Source organism: Cryptomeria japonica, chromosome 10 (assembly GCF_030272615.1).
Source record: "Cryptomeria japonica chromosome 10, Sugi_1.0, whole genome shotgun sequence".
NCBI classification, from domain to species: Eukaryota; Viridiplantae; Streptophyta; class Pinopsida; order Cupressales; family Cupressaceae; genus Cryptomeria; species Cryptomeria japonica.
Genome location: NC_081414.1, coordinates 416,039,518 through 416,054,535, shown reverse-complemented (window position 1 = coordinate 416,054,535; position 15,018 = coordinate 416,039,518). Strand labels below are relative to the sequence as shown.

Genomic DNA, 15,018 nt, shown 5'->3' with positions numbered 1-15,018 from the left:
CCTGCTGTTGTAGATAAAAATGGAGTTGAAATTAAAGGAGAATGCAGTGGCCATTTGTGCATAAAGAAGTCATGGCCTGGTTGTTTCAGAACTCTTTATGGTGATCATGAAAGATATGAAACAGCATACTTTAAACCCTTTAAAGGTTATTACTTCAGTGGTGATGGGTGTAACAGGTAAACAAGTCTGTAGAACTGACGAATAATTTCCTTCGCAAATAATGCTATTCTCTGTGTAAGTTTTTATTTCAAATCCCAGATTGAGGTGCAATTAGACAAGTATTAACATGCAATGAGACAAGTATTAAGGAAAAACGAGTCGTTGATAACATTTTCTTTTAAATTTAGATACCAAGCAAATGTATATGTTCAAGTTCCTACAATCTTTTCTTCTAGATATATTTATACTTATTGAGCTTATGGCTTTACATTTGAAGGGACAAAGATGGTTACTATTGGTTAACTGGACGTTTGGATGATGTTATCAATGTCAGGTGTGTTTGAGGAATATCATTTTTGGTGCTTTTGAGATTCTTTTTAGATTTATTTTCAATTAAAAAGACCGTTAGTGTTGAGAATTGGAACGCATAGCATTGTATTCATCTAGACAGATTATTTTTCAAATCATTCTATAGGAAGTGTTTTTTATTGGAGCAACTTATATTTTTGCATCATTTGGCAAATAATATAGACACAAGTCTTCTAAAAACCAGTACTGAATCTCTATTTAACAGCATTGCACCGTTTCACAGAAAAACACTATATAAAAACCTTAAAGTTAGAATATGAATTAGAAAACCATTATAATTCTTTAATGAGGAATTAGATGTGCTGTAACTATACAATTTTTTTCATATTGTGTCAAGTTGTAAGCCAACATCCAGTAATTTCTTTTTCATAAGTCAATTTTGAGTTCTTGTTTCCATACTTGTCAATGTAAGTTGTCAATTCAAGTCAACACTTTTGCAGGGCCTATGGGAGGAGGATTATGAACACATTTGTAATTTCCTGGATTGGAATTGACATGGAAATATGCAAAAAAAATTAAAAAAATCTGATTTTACAAAATAAAAATAAAACAGAAAACTACACTTGAGCTAAACGCTGATCACAATAACATATGGCTGGGAAACTCACATATCAAACCCTCATAATGCCAGTGCATAATCCAAATTATGAAATTAAGGCAAATCCAATCAGTATTTTTCAAAGTACATCAAGTATACTCACTGATTTATGACTGATTGCACACAAACAGCAAAACTATCCTTTTACCAATGTTTGTATAAACCCTTATACACTAAAAATTGATCAAATATGAAAGTAGAACTGAACAATATATGGCTGAATTAATAATAATGAAAACATCAACATAGGAGCCCAAATCTGAATTAGTTTCAATTGCAATAGCTGAAACAAATTATCAATACTAACATGCTGAACTAGAAGATTTTCATTTTTTTTTTTGAATTTCAAATGAAAAATTACTCTTTACAAGCTGGTATAGAAGACTTGAAAATGTACCAGTTATATGAAAAAAAGGCCATTGATTGCTAGTAATATGGTAGCAGTTAGGTAGTACAGTGGCAGTAGCAACAGCTAGGTGGTATGGAGGTGGCTATTGTGTATGGCAGAAACCAGAAGCAAACCTTCAAAATATATTGTTTCTGAGAGCTAAAACAGCAACAAATTTGGTGGAAAAATCTCCTCGATGTGGTGCTCAAATTTAATCACTGAAAAAAGCAGTTCACAGGGTTAATTGTTGTACAAACACTCCAAAAATGGTATGGAGTCTTCTCCAAACTGCTGCAGGTTGTATGACTCTCCAAATCAACAATTATGGCAATGATCCCTGATAATGCACAATAGCAATGACATGTAAGTTAACTCTAAAATCAACAACAGATATCATTAGATGAAGATCTTAACATTTGTTTGCAAATCTAATCACTCCCAAATCTGAAAACTTGAATGAAGATCACAAATTTAGCTCCAATGTCATCCCTAGATGGGGATTACCCAAGATGGAGATAAGGGTTTTGTCCTCAAATATGATGATAGAAATTCAAGAAGATTTTTGTTCTCCAAGATCTTTGAAATGACAAAGGTTCTCATCCTTGAATGTGATAATTGAACACAATGCTCAAATTCTTGAAAAGTTGAATTGCAAAATGATGACAAGATGATGTTCTTTGGATCGAAGTGCCCCTTTTAAAAAGCTTTCCACTTCAAGCCCATAAATTTAAATTTTCATAAGTATCTAAAACTTCTAAAATACTCTTTTATTTTTTAGTGTTTAAGAATGTTTTTTAATAAATAATATGTAATGTCCCCACCTTTTTAGCATCTCATTGGAGTTCTTAGCCTTTACATTCTCCGAAGGCTAAGTGGAGAAATAAGGAGAAATTGATTAAATTAATTTCTTATTAAGTCATTAAATAAAATAAAATTAAAAAAAGGTGACTTTATATTTAATTAATTTAATTAAAAGTGACTTAAGTGATTTATTTAAATATTTTAATGTTATTATAAAGTTATAAAGTAACTTTATAATAATAAAGTCACTTTAATATTATAATGTGTGAATATGTCTTTAATCCCACATTGGCCAAGAAAGTGTTCGAGCTCTCATAAGAAAGAATAAGAAGGGACTTAAGAGCTCATTTTATATCATCCATCCAGAGAATTGATATTTGTTTGTTATGAACTTGGGAGAAGAAACCAAGGGTTTCTGATTCAGTCAACCATTGGAGAGCGACAATTCTTCAGTGTTGCAACCATTTGAGGTGGTGAAATATCCACTAAATTTGGCATTTCAGGAGAGCTTCATTCTGGAGTTCTATTTGGGCTTTAAAAAGAAGGGAAGACATCTAGGGTATGCAGATTTTCAAATATATATTAATTGCAGACCTACAGTTTCATTTGGCAGCCATTAAAAATCAGAATTGAAGCAATCATTTCAAAATACAATTGCTGCTACAGTACCCGCGCTATAGTAAACGCTACAGTACCGCCGTACGGACTGCTACATTGCCGCGTGAATAGTACCACGTGAATAGTGCCGCCGTACGGATTGCTACAGTACTGCGCGAACAGTAATTTTTTCAAAAAAATTAAAATTTGCAGTTGGCAGATTTTTTTCAACTACTGGGACAGCAAAAATCAGGTTTTTATCTTACATTGTAATGAATTTGTTTTCCAGGCATATTGGCCATAAAACAGAACAAACATTCCCTTGATAGTTTCGTAAATTAATTCCAGCAGTAATATTATTGTTCCAGTATTATTTTAAGCATAGGAGTTTATTCCAGTATTGTTTCATTGCTCATTATTACCAAAAAAAAAACACAAAAAAATCTATAAACATTCAAAAACCAAAACAAATTCAAATCTATTGCATTCAAAAGAAACAGTCAGCAGAGGAGAGCCAAGTTGGGTTCTTACATTGGTATCAGAGCTAAATCCTGCCATCCTGAGGGTTTAGCAATCACATGCAGCCGCCTGAGGTTGGCTCTCACAGATATTACACTCGCAGGCGAGCTTTGTTTGACAGGGAACAAGAATTTGACAGGCAGCCGGGCACCATGGGTGACAGGCAAGGGGGTAGCCCACCCAGAGGCGATAGGAATGAGGAGCAAGAAACAAGGGAATTTTTCAGAGTAATGGCTACAGGACAGCAGCAGATGGCTCAGGCCTTGCAGGCACTCACCACCATGATTGAGCGCATGAACCCACAAGACAGACAGAATCAGGAGCAAGGGGATAACAGGAGTGCAGTGGGGTCACCTAGAACTCATAGGACTCATTCCAGGACAGCAGACAGGCCTACACGTCCTACCTTCATTAGAGATGAGCCTGAGGTAGCACCTACAGGAGAACCAGGAGAGGAGATGTTCGCAGATATCCTCATGGCTGCGAATGACGAATGGGATTTATTAACTCCACAGGTACGAGAGAGGATGACATTCGAGAGGTTTGTAAATCAGAGGAGAGAGCATTACAGGTCACTCAGATAGGATAGGAGGCCTAGAGGTCAAAATAGTGAGCTGCATAGAGTTACAGGCAAGCTTACTATGCCTACATTTGATGGGAGTGGTAAGATGACAGCTCAAGCTTGGATTCATAAGCTTGACACATTTTTGGCACTGAGGCCAATGACAGAGATTGAAGCTATCAAATACGCCACTTTGCATTTGGAGGGAGTAGCACATGATTGGTGGTACCATGGTTTGGTAACACTTCAACATAATCAGGTGACAGAGTACCAGGACTTCGTGGATAGGTTGGTTGAAAGATTTGACAAGAAAGATCCAGAGGTTTACTTTCGGGACTTAGCACAGCTAAAACAAACAGGCAACTTGGAGTATTTCATTGGTGAATTTCAGCGGTTGGCAGTCATGGTGCCAAACATTTCAGAGCGTAGATTGATAGTTCTTTTCATTGAGGGCCTATCCGAACCACTGAGAGGTTGGATAAAGGCATTTGATCCTATTTCTTTACAGGAAGCTATGAAAAAGGCAAGAAGTATGGAACATGCAGTCCCAACAAACAAATTTCAGTCCAAAGGAGCATCTTCTAGTAAGGATAACAAACCATTTTATAAAAAACCAAAGAGGACTGATTTTAAAAATGATTCTAAAGATAAAACTCCAGCACCTTTTGACAGGGAAACATTAAATGATTTGAGGAAGAAAAAATTATGTTTCTACTGTAAAGGACCCTATGATGCAAACCATGATTGTCCTCTTAGACCAAAGGGCAAAGCTAACAGAGTTATGTGGGCATACTATGAGGAATCAGAATCAGATAACTCAGACCAGCAGTCTGATATAGAGGAAATAGATGGTGAAAAAGAGGAAGACAAGACTGAAAGCTTGTCTAAAATGGAGTCCAATGATGGGGAAGGAGATGGGCAACTTAGGGAAGCTCGTCTCACAAGTATTAGGCAAGAAGGGTCATTCCGGATGAGAGGAGTGCTTGCTGGACAGCGAGTCATAACTTTGGTTGATACAGGTGCCACTCATAATTTCATTGATGCTAGGATGGTGGAGAAGCGTGGCATACAAACAGAGGAGTTTGGGGGAATTAGAGTGAGGGTAGCTGATGGCTATGTCCTCAAATGTGATCGTAAGATCACTGGACTCCCATTGAAAGTTAATAATTATGACTTTAAGGCAGATTTCTATGTTGTGCCTATGGGAGATACAGATATAGTCCTTAGGATGAGTTGGTTGCATGATATTGGGGAGTTCACTCTTAACGTCAAGGAGATGGAGATGAGGTTTAAAGTGAATGGGAAGACACATATTCTTAAGGCAATCAGGGACAGTGATCTCAGGATGGTTTCTTTCCGGAGGATGGCTAGATTGATTCGACATGATCAGGTAGAGTGGGCAGCAGAGTGCATGTTGATGCCATCACAGGAGGGATAGCAGAAGATTGAATATCCTCCTGATATTCAGGAGCTTAGAGTTAAACACTCTAAGGTGTTCAGTGACATTCCACCAGGTAGACCACCAGACAGGGGTATTGAGCACATCATTGAGTTAGAGGAGGGGGCTAAACCCATCATGATTACACCTTACAGGCATCCGAAGAGGTTGAAGGATGAAATTGAGAAAACCGTAAAGGAGTTACTTGCTATGGGCCACATTAGACCAAGTAAGTCTCCTTTCGCTTCTTCAGTGGTCTTAGTGAAGAAGAAGGATGGGACATTGAGGATGTGCATTGATTACAGGGTGCTTAATAGGAAGACAATTAAAAACAGGTACCCCATTCCTAGGATTGATGAGTTGATAGATGAGCTTCATGGAGCTTGCTTCTTCTCGAAGATAGATTTGAGATCAGGTTATCACCAGATCAGAGTTAGAGAGCAGGACATTGAGAAGACAGCCTTTAGATGTCATTGTGGCCATTTTGAGTTTGTAGTTATGCCATTTGGGCTAACTAATGCACCTGCTACTTTTCAGGCAACAATGAATCGGGTTTTCCATCCTCAGTTGAGGAAATTTGTACTTGTCTTCTTCGATGATATCTTGGTGTACAGTAGATCTTGGGAGGAGCACTTGGTTCACCTTGACAAGGTGTTGGATATATTGAGCAGAGAGTCCTTGTATGCAAAGGAGTCGAAGTGTGATTTGGGCATGACAGAGTTGTTATACTTGGGTCACATCATCAGTGCAGAGGGCGTACGCATGGATCCTGAAAAGATTCGTGCCATTGTGGAGTGGCCTTCACCGGTGAACCTTACACAGTTGAGGGGCTTTTTGGGATTATGTGGTTTCTACAGGAGGTTTGTGGATGGATATTCTAGGCATGCAGAACCCTTGACAGATTTGATGAGAAAGGGAGCTTTCTTGTGGACTCCTGAGGCACAGGAGTGTTTTGAGAAATTTAAGGAGTTGATGACTTCTTGTCCAGTGTTAGCATTACCAGATTTCAGCAAACCTTTTGAGCTACACTGTGATGCTTCCGGGGAGGGCATTGGAGCGGTGCTTATGCAGGAGAAGCACCCTATTGCTTATGAGAGCAGGAAACTGAGAGGGCCAGAGCGGAGCTTCAGCATTTATGATAAGGAGATGTTAGCCATTATGCATGCTTTGGCTAAATTCAGGCAATATTTGGTAGGTAGCAAATTTTGTATCAAAACCGACCATAATGGCCTAAAATACTTTTTGGGGCAGCGAGATCTCAATGATAGGCAGCAGAAGTGGGTGAGCAAGTTACAGTCCTATGACTTTGACATTACATATTTTAAGGGGACACAGAATGTAGTTGCTGATGCCTTATCACGTCGGCCCCATTTGAGCTTATTGACAGACATATCGGAGGATTGGAGACACTTGATCCTTGCAGAGTATGCAAAGGATACTTGGGCAGCTAGATTCATAGATGGGACTATTCAGGACAGCAGATACACCCTTGTGAATGAGCTCATCATTTACAAAGGGCGAATATTTTTGGTTCCAGGATCAGTAGTGAGGAGGATGGTCCTGAAATCTTTTCATGATTCACCTATGGCAGGACATCCTGGTTTCTACAAGACATACCGGCAGATTAGAGAGCGTTTCACATGGAAAGGGCTCAAAGCAGAGGTACTTCAGTATGTTAGGGAGTGTCCCACCTGCCAGCAGAATAAGAAAGAACACTCCTATCCAGCCGGTTTACTTCAGCCACTTCCGATTCCTGATAGGAAGTGGGAGTGTTTGTCTATGGACTTCATCACAGGACTGCCTAGAGCCCAAGGCAGGGACTGCATATATGTGGTTGTGGATCGCCTTACGAAGTTTGCACACTTCTTTCCAATCACTGCTACATACACTGCTACACAGGTGGCAGAGTTGTTCTTCAAGGAGATATTCAGATTACATGGCTTACCTCGGAACATTGTGAGTGACAGGGACAGCAGGTTTATGAGTCACTTTTGGCAGGAGCTATTCAGGTTGTGTGCGACAGAGCTCACTCCGACTACTAGCTACCACCCTCAGACAGATGGTCAAACAGAGATAGTGAACAAATGGGTGGAGGGATATCTCAGAAATTATATAGCAGGGCAACAGAAGGCATGGGTAAAGTGGATTTATCTCTGTGAGTATTGCTACAATACCACTTATCACATGTCTATTCAGATGTCACCCTTTATGGCCCTGTATGGGTATGAGGCACCCAATTTTATGGATCTGCTTTTGAGTGACAGTAGAGTGCCCAGTGCAGGTGATTTGTTACAGGAGAGTCAAGACATTGTTAAGACTCTCAAGGATAATATAACTAAGGCACAAAATCAGCAGAAGCAGTATGCAGATCAGAAGAGGACTGAGCGGACTTTTGAGGTTGGAGATATGGTGTATCTTATGTTGCAGCCTTACCGTCAATCCACTCTCAAGAAGAGTGGTGCCGAGAAACTTAAGCCACGATACTATGGTCCATTTAGGATTATCAGGAAAGTGGGAGAGGTGGCTTATGAGTTAGATTTACCGGCAGAGAGCAAGGTGCACAACGTTTTTCATGTGTCACGCCTCAAGAAGGCGCTAGGACATCATATTGTGCCTTCTACAGTACTACCACCCCTGGATGATGAGGGAAAACTTGTTTTGATACCGGAGGCTATCATTGATTTCAGAGAAAGGAACTTGAGGAGACGTAACATCCGGGAATATTTGGTGAAGTGGAAGGATTTGCCAGTAGAGGATGCTACTTGGGAGAATGAGGAGATTTTGCAGCATCCGGAGTTGAAGTTGCTTGAGGACAAGCAATTTCAGGAAGGGCGGACTGTAATGTCCCCACCTTTTTAGCATCTCATTGGAGTTCTTAGCCTTTACATTCTCCGAAGGCTAAGTGGAGAAATAAGGAGAAATTGATTAAATTAATTTCTTATTAAGTCATTAAATAAAATAAAATTAAAAAAAGGTGACTTTATATTTAATTAATTTAATTAAAAGTGACTTAAGTGATTTATTTAAATATTTTAATGTTATTATAAAGTTATAAAGTAACTTTATAATAATAAAGTCACTTTAATATTATAATGTGTGAATATGTCTTTAATCCCACATTGGCCAAGAAAGTGTTCGAGCTCTCATAAGAAAGAATAAGAAGGGACTTAAGAGCTCATTTTATATCATCCATCCAGAGAATTGATATTTGTTTGTTATGAACTTGGGAGAAGAAACCAAGGGTTTCTGATTCAGTCAACCATTGGAGAGCGACAATTCTTCAGTGTTGCAACCATTTGAGGTGGTGAAATATCCACTAAATTTGGCATTTCAGGAGAGCTTCATTCTGGAGTTCTATTTGGGCTTTAAAAAGAAGGGAAGACATCTAGGGTATGCAGATTTTCAAATATATATTAATTGCAGACCTATAGTTTCATTTGGCAGCCATTAAAAATCAGAATTGAAGCAATCATTTCAAAATACAATTGCTGCTACAGTACCCGCGCTACAGTAAACGCTACAGTACCTCCGTACGGACTGCTACAGTGCCGCGTGAATAGTACCACGTGAATAGTGCCGCCGTACGGATTGCTACAGTACTGCGCGAACAGTAATTTTTTCAAAAAAATTAAAATTTGCAGTTGGCAGATTTTTTTCAACTACTGGGACAGCAAAAATCAGGTTTTTATCTTACATTGTAATGAATTTGTTTTCCAGGCATATTGGCCATAAAACAGAACAAACATTCCCTTGATAGTTTCGTAAATTAATTCCAGCAGTAATATTATTGTTCCAGTATTATTTTAAGCATAGGAGTTTATTCCAGTATTGTTTCATTGCTCATTATTACCAAAAAAAAAACACAAAAAAATCTATAAACATTCAAAAACCAAAACAAATTCAAATCTATTGCATTCAAAAGAAACAGTCAGCAGAGGAGAGCCAAGTTGGGTTCTTACATAATAATAATATTATTGTTAGGTTGGGCAAGAGGCTTGACTCAATTGGCGAGATCTTCCTGTGGTAGGAACGAGGTCATGAGATCTAGTCTCCCCCTTCCCATGTGGTGCTTAAGGGTGTGTCGTGCCAACATCACTGGTCACATTAAAAAGTTTACTCGATGCATTGCAATTTATAAGGGGACTACCCGATTCCTGTAGTCTAAGATATATATATATCAAGTAGCCCCTTTTTAAATTAGAAATACTAAGCCCAACTTAAAAAATAATTAAAATTATTTACCTTTCATTATTCTTTAGCCTATGAGAAATAAGGATAGACTAGAGGTCTTTTCCATGTCTCTAATTCTAAAAAGAGGACATGACAATTCACCCTTCCTAGAATCATTTGCCTACAAGAAATTGTAGATTTAAATGAAGTATCTCCACACCTTCTTAGATGGCATCCTCTATTAGAAGACTCCTCCAATGCACCAATTACTCTATTGTGCTCCTATTTCTCATTTTTTTCTACAACACATCCATTATACCTACAGATACCAAAACCAACTTGCCCCCCATCATCAAGAGAGGCAACTCTGCTCAAGAAATAATATGCTACCCAAGTACCCATTTGAATCATAAAAAATAAAGTAAACTATGAATTCTACTATGCTTCAACAAGACAAGCTCATAAGCGACCTCTCCAAGCTGTCTAAACTACTCTAAAGATCCTTTATGGCCCATCCATTTGAGAGTCATAGCTAGTGCTAGGAATCAACTCTTGTATCTATAAAAAGATCCTACCAAAAATCCTCAATGCTTGAGGACATCCTTAATCTCTTGCAAGGATAGAAGCTTCCTTATGTACCTATCACCATGTTTTCACTGCGCCACTCTGTTATTACCATGAATTAAAGAATCTGGAACCTTCAATTGAGCATTGTAATAACTTTCTTGAATTTCAATAGATAATAAATTTGGATGGCAAGTTGAAACCCTCATAAATCGGTGCGAATTGGACTGTATGCAGGTTAGAATGAAGTTACAAAAGCCATAAATCATCTGAAACTTCATCCAAATCAGCAATATAGTGGTTGGAATAATTGTTTACAAAGATATAAAAGATGAATTTTTCCAAAAGCAACATAATGCAAGAAAAATCTCTTAAAATATGCAAACTTGTAGTTGTATGCGACTCATAAGAACAGTACAAAAACTAAAACCACAAAAATCAGCAATATGAAGATGGTATGGTGGCAGCAATACTAAAAGTCTTTTGTTAAAAAATGAACACTAAGAAGGCTGGTAATACCCAAAGAATAATAAAAATCCTTTAATAGCAGTAACAAACAACCTACCATCTTGAAACCTTAAAAATTATCAAACCAATGATAGAAAACACTTCTACGGCTGCAAATGGTGTAATGTGGTAGCTGAAAATTATGCTGACAACAGTCCCTGATATGTTTTTCCTTTGCAATATAATTGTAATATTCTATCGCTACTCTCTCCCATCCCCCATTATGTCCTTTTTCTATTCCTTTACAAGACTAATTAATTTGGAAGCCATTCCACCAAGCTAATGTTGTGCTACTATATTCTCATGAAAAAATCTTGAAACCTTTTTGTGGTGTCAAAGATCTCTCCATCATGTCTCTTATCTGTTGATGAAATTCTCTGTTTGCTGCCTACTTAAGAAGTGTAACATCGAACACCATACTGTGTTGATCCAAAATAGGCCAATTACCATCATAGAAAAGTATCTTAACTATGGACGTTGTGATTTGATGTTCCATACTTCCATGACAACTCTTGGATTCCCATCTTTGATGCCTCAAAGCACTATGTAATGTCCCTTTTCATGATTTTTTGGAAATATCTTTTTTTTAAATATTTTTTTTATAAATTTCAGAAAGAAAATTAAAACTAAAGAATGAGGTGAAAATGGAACAAGTGGATGGAGACTTCTTATCAAACCCTTAATACGCTAATAGACAACTTTACATGCAACAAATTTAGTAGATTTTAATTACATCAAGCATGATAACTAATAAAAAAACCCTAAGCTGCAATATAATCCCAGATTTGGATTGTTTCAAGAAACATGAGCACCAATATGAACCCTTTATTCAATTCAACCACACCAACTAGTATAACATCAGTATATTTATGCAGAAATCAATTATTAGCTAGACAATAGCCACAATAGATACGGATTCAAGTTTATTTGTTGCAGTACAGCAGCTTACATGTGATATATGCACCAAGCAAAGGGCACAGCAGCTAAAATGATGATTGATACACCTTAACATCTTAAACCCCTGTTTGGAATGGTACAAAATATTATACTACCCTGCAGATTGATATCTACATCAACGTAATTAGCAGTGATAAATGCAATTATGCAAATGATTGCAATTGAAAACTATAGAAAATTCACAAATAATGCACTTCTTCAACCTGTATAGTCATGATGCGCTTCATGTGTGATGTAATAATAGTTTGGCGGCAAACTGACTAATCTACAAAGTCTTGTACAGCTGGTACAGTGAAACCCAGGCATAGGTTACAATATTAATGGCTGCTGATTCAGCAAGAACTGTATTACTCTTCTAATGTATGATGATTCTAAGCTCCTGCCCCTTGTACAGTCACCCAAGTCGCCAAACCCTACTCAATTTTCTGAAATAAGAATTTTCTTGCAAATCTAACTGCCCCAATTTAGAAACTTTCAAGAAATCGATAAAGTTAAGCTCTAAATCTATGAATTTGAATGACATCAGCAAATTCAGCTCCAATACAACCCTTGTGTGGACATGCCTTAGACAAAGTTGATGGCTTTCGTTTCCTAAGTCACTGATGGAAATCCAATGGATTTTTTTTTAATGTCCCCTTCTCGGCAGTAATCAATGTAGTCGACCATTAGCCTATTCCGGAGACCCGTAGGCTAGTCGGAAGCAGAAATTAGGGTTTAGGATATTTTTGCATTTTTGAAGGCTTGCATGTTGGAATTTGTCAATTTGGGTTTGGATTCCTTTTGGGTTTTCAGAAGCTTCGCAATGAGGGTACATGCATAGCAAGTAATGGAGTTTGATTAACTTACTATTTTTAGTAAGTGGAGATAGAAGCAGCTAAGTTCTCTGGGTTTTTCTGGGTTTTCTAAGAGCTCTGCGATGGTATAACATGCAAATCCATCTAAAATCCTTTTCGAGACTTGCTATTTTTAGTAAGTTCGACAACTGCTCAAAATGTGGAGAAAATCACTTTGGAAACACTTACTATTTTTAGTAGTATGCTATTTATAGTAAGTATTTTTTTTGGCAGGGGTTCTATAGCTCAGCTCAGTGATAATTTCTGCAGTATTATTTTGGTAGGATCCTGTGTTCACTTAGATGACTATTTGTAGCAGTTCAGTTTTTGTGATTTCCAGCACTTCAGTCTTTCGCCCAATTTGGCAATAATTAGTATTTGAAGAGAAGCTATTTTTAATATATTAATACCTCAAGCGTAAGTTTTTATATTTGATTATATTGGCATTCTACACTCTTATGAGAATAGTTGATGTTGTCATTGATGGCAACCAACTGACAACCCATCGGCAATAGGTTTCTACATACATCGGCATCACATATATCATACACCGGCAGACACTGACACTGGCAGGCGCTTACACCGGCATTTAGATTACATCGGCAACAAAGCATACTGACACTCCAACCGACATGGGATAAAGTTTTGTTTATATGAATTATTTTGTAAATGTAATTATCTTTTGTAAGCCGACATGGTATATTGTAAAAGACTCATATATGTATAAGATCTTATAGATCATTTTGGAAGGAAGAAATGAGAGAGAGAGAGAGAGGATAGAAGATAGTTGTCTAGTAGCAACGAAGGTTTTTGGTTATGGTATCTCTCTGAGCTTAAACCGATACTGAACTTGGTATTAGAGATGTTGTTTTGAGCAGTACATTGTATTGGATTTAATAATCCATTTTGTAGTTAGTGGGACTCTTCTTTGAGCAATGAGCTCTAGGTTGTTGGCCTCCTTGCATGTGCAAGCCCCTATTGTAAGTAGTATTTATTCATTGGCCAGTGAGTAAATATTGTGGGTCACAAATCCCACCAAGGTTTTTCCCACACCGGGTTTCCTCGGTAAAATATCTTGTGTTATGGTGTGTTTCTATGATGTCTTTATTATTTCTGTTTACCGCATTAATTCTTGTTTACCAGTACACTGTTTTGGGTGGAAAAATTATTAATAAGTTTAAATATTCTAACCACCGGCTAGACACTGATTCACCCCCCCCCCTCTTAGTGTCTGTGGGACTGTTATTGAGTCTAACAATTGGTATCAGAGCCTGGTCCTCTATTTGCAAAAGCCTAATAGCTTGAGGAAGATCTTGAAACCGGTACAGATGGAGAACTTAAGAAAACAGTTGGAAGGAGCTCTTGAAGATTTTGATGCAGAAAAGTTGAAGAATATCAAACTTGAAGATGATCTGAGCACTGCTAAGGAATTCAATAAAGGACTTCAAGAAAATATGGTTATAGCACAAAATAAGAGAAAAGAACTACATGAGAAGATGCAGAATGATGATGATGAAAAGGAAACTCTTAGAGACATTGCAAACAAGTTAAGGCAAGAGAACACTAATATGAAGAATGAAATGCAAGATATGACTATGAGGTTATGTAAGGATATTGAAGATAGGAAGAAGAATGAAGAAGACTTGACTAGGAGACTTAATGATGCAGAAAATGAAAATTTGAGACATGGTCATGAAAATGATATGTTAAAGACAGATCTGATTCACATGCAACATGATAATGTAATGTCCCCTTCTTGGACCTGATTTTCTCTGCGACCGTTGGTCTTTTGTTTGGAAACTCGGAGGCCAGTCGGAAGGAATAATTAGGGTTTCCTATTTTTGAGGAGGACTTTGTTCATATTGGGTGGTTTCCTTGGCGGCTTCTTTCTGGTTGCTCAGAGAGCTTCGCAACGGTATATTCATCTCTGCTTTCGAGGCAATTCTTAGAATTTACTATTTTTAGTAAGTTCTATTTTTGGCAATATCCAGGTGGCATCAGGCAATCTCCTTTTCTTGTTCAGTCGACTCAAAAGGGCGTAGACAGATTCGAGCTCCAGAATGCGAGGTTGAGAAGTCAAGTAATTTCAATTTTAAATAACATTATAATTATAATGTTATTTTACCCCTTGGCCTAGTCAAATGACTTAATGACAACTTAAAAGGGGGTTTCTAAGGGTGGCGCCTTCATGGAGTATATTTAATATTTTTTTGTCCTAAGCCAAAGTCAAAACCAAGGCGTGACTTACCAAGGTGAAGACTTTATTATATACCTTGACTTTTGCGCTAGGAAAGATGGGACGCTATGTTGAAGGTGAGATTAGGGTTTGAGGTGAAGTTGCATTTAGGGTTTCGTGGAGTCCAAGGAATCTATATATTGGAGTCTTGTGCATCATGGAAGGATCTTTTTGCAGAATTTTGTCTGGCTGCCGTCTGGCTCTGGGATTTGCTTCAAGGAATGAAGGCCTTCTAGCACAGGCATCGCTTCTTGTTTGAAAGACAACAACTAGTGGTGATTTAATCTCTTTATGTGTTGCATTTGTTTAGCTTATTGCCC

At 37.7% G+C, this 15,018-nt stretch overlaps 1 protein-coding gene across 10 annotated transcripts in view; it reads left to right on the top strand.

The window, feature by feature from the left end:
- The window catches only part of LOC131034092 (acetyl-coenzyme A synthetase, chloroplastic/glyoxysomal), a 301,799-nt gene that overhangs the window by 173,091 nt on the left and 113,690 nt on the right, over positions 1 to 15,018 (top strand). For all 10 annotated transcript variants that reach the window (XM_057965460.2, XM_057965458.2, XM_057965464.2 and 7 more), the window contains 2 exons: positions 1 to 176; positions 437 to 493. In XM_057965460.2, coding sequence (XP_057821443.1) covers positions 1 to 176; positions 437 to 493 — 233 coding nt within the window. The remainder of the gene's footprint in view (positions 177 to 436; positions 494 to 15,018) is intronic.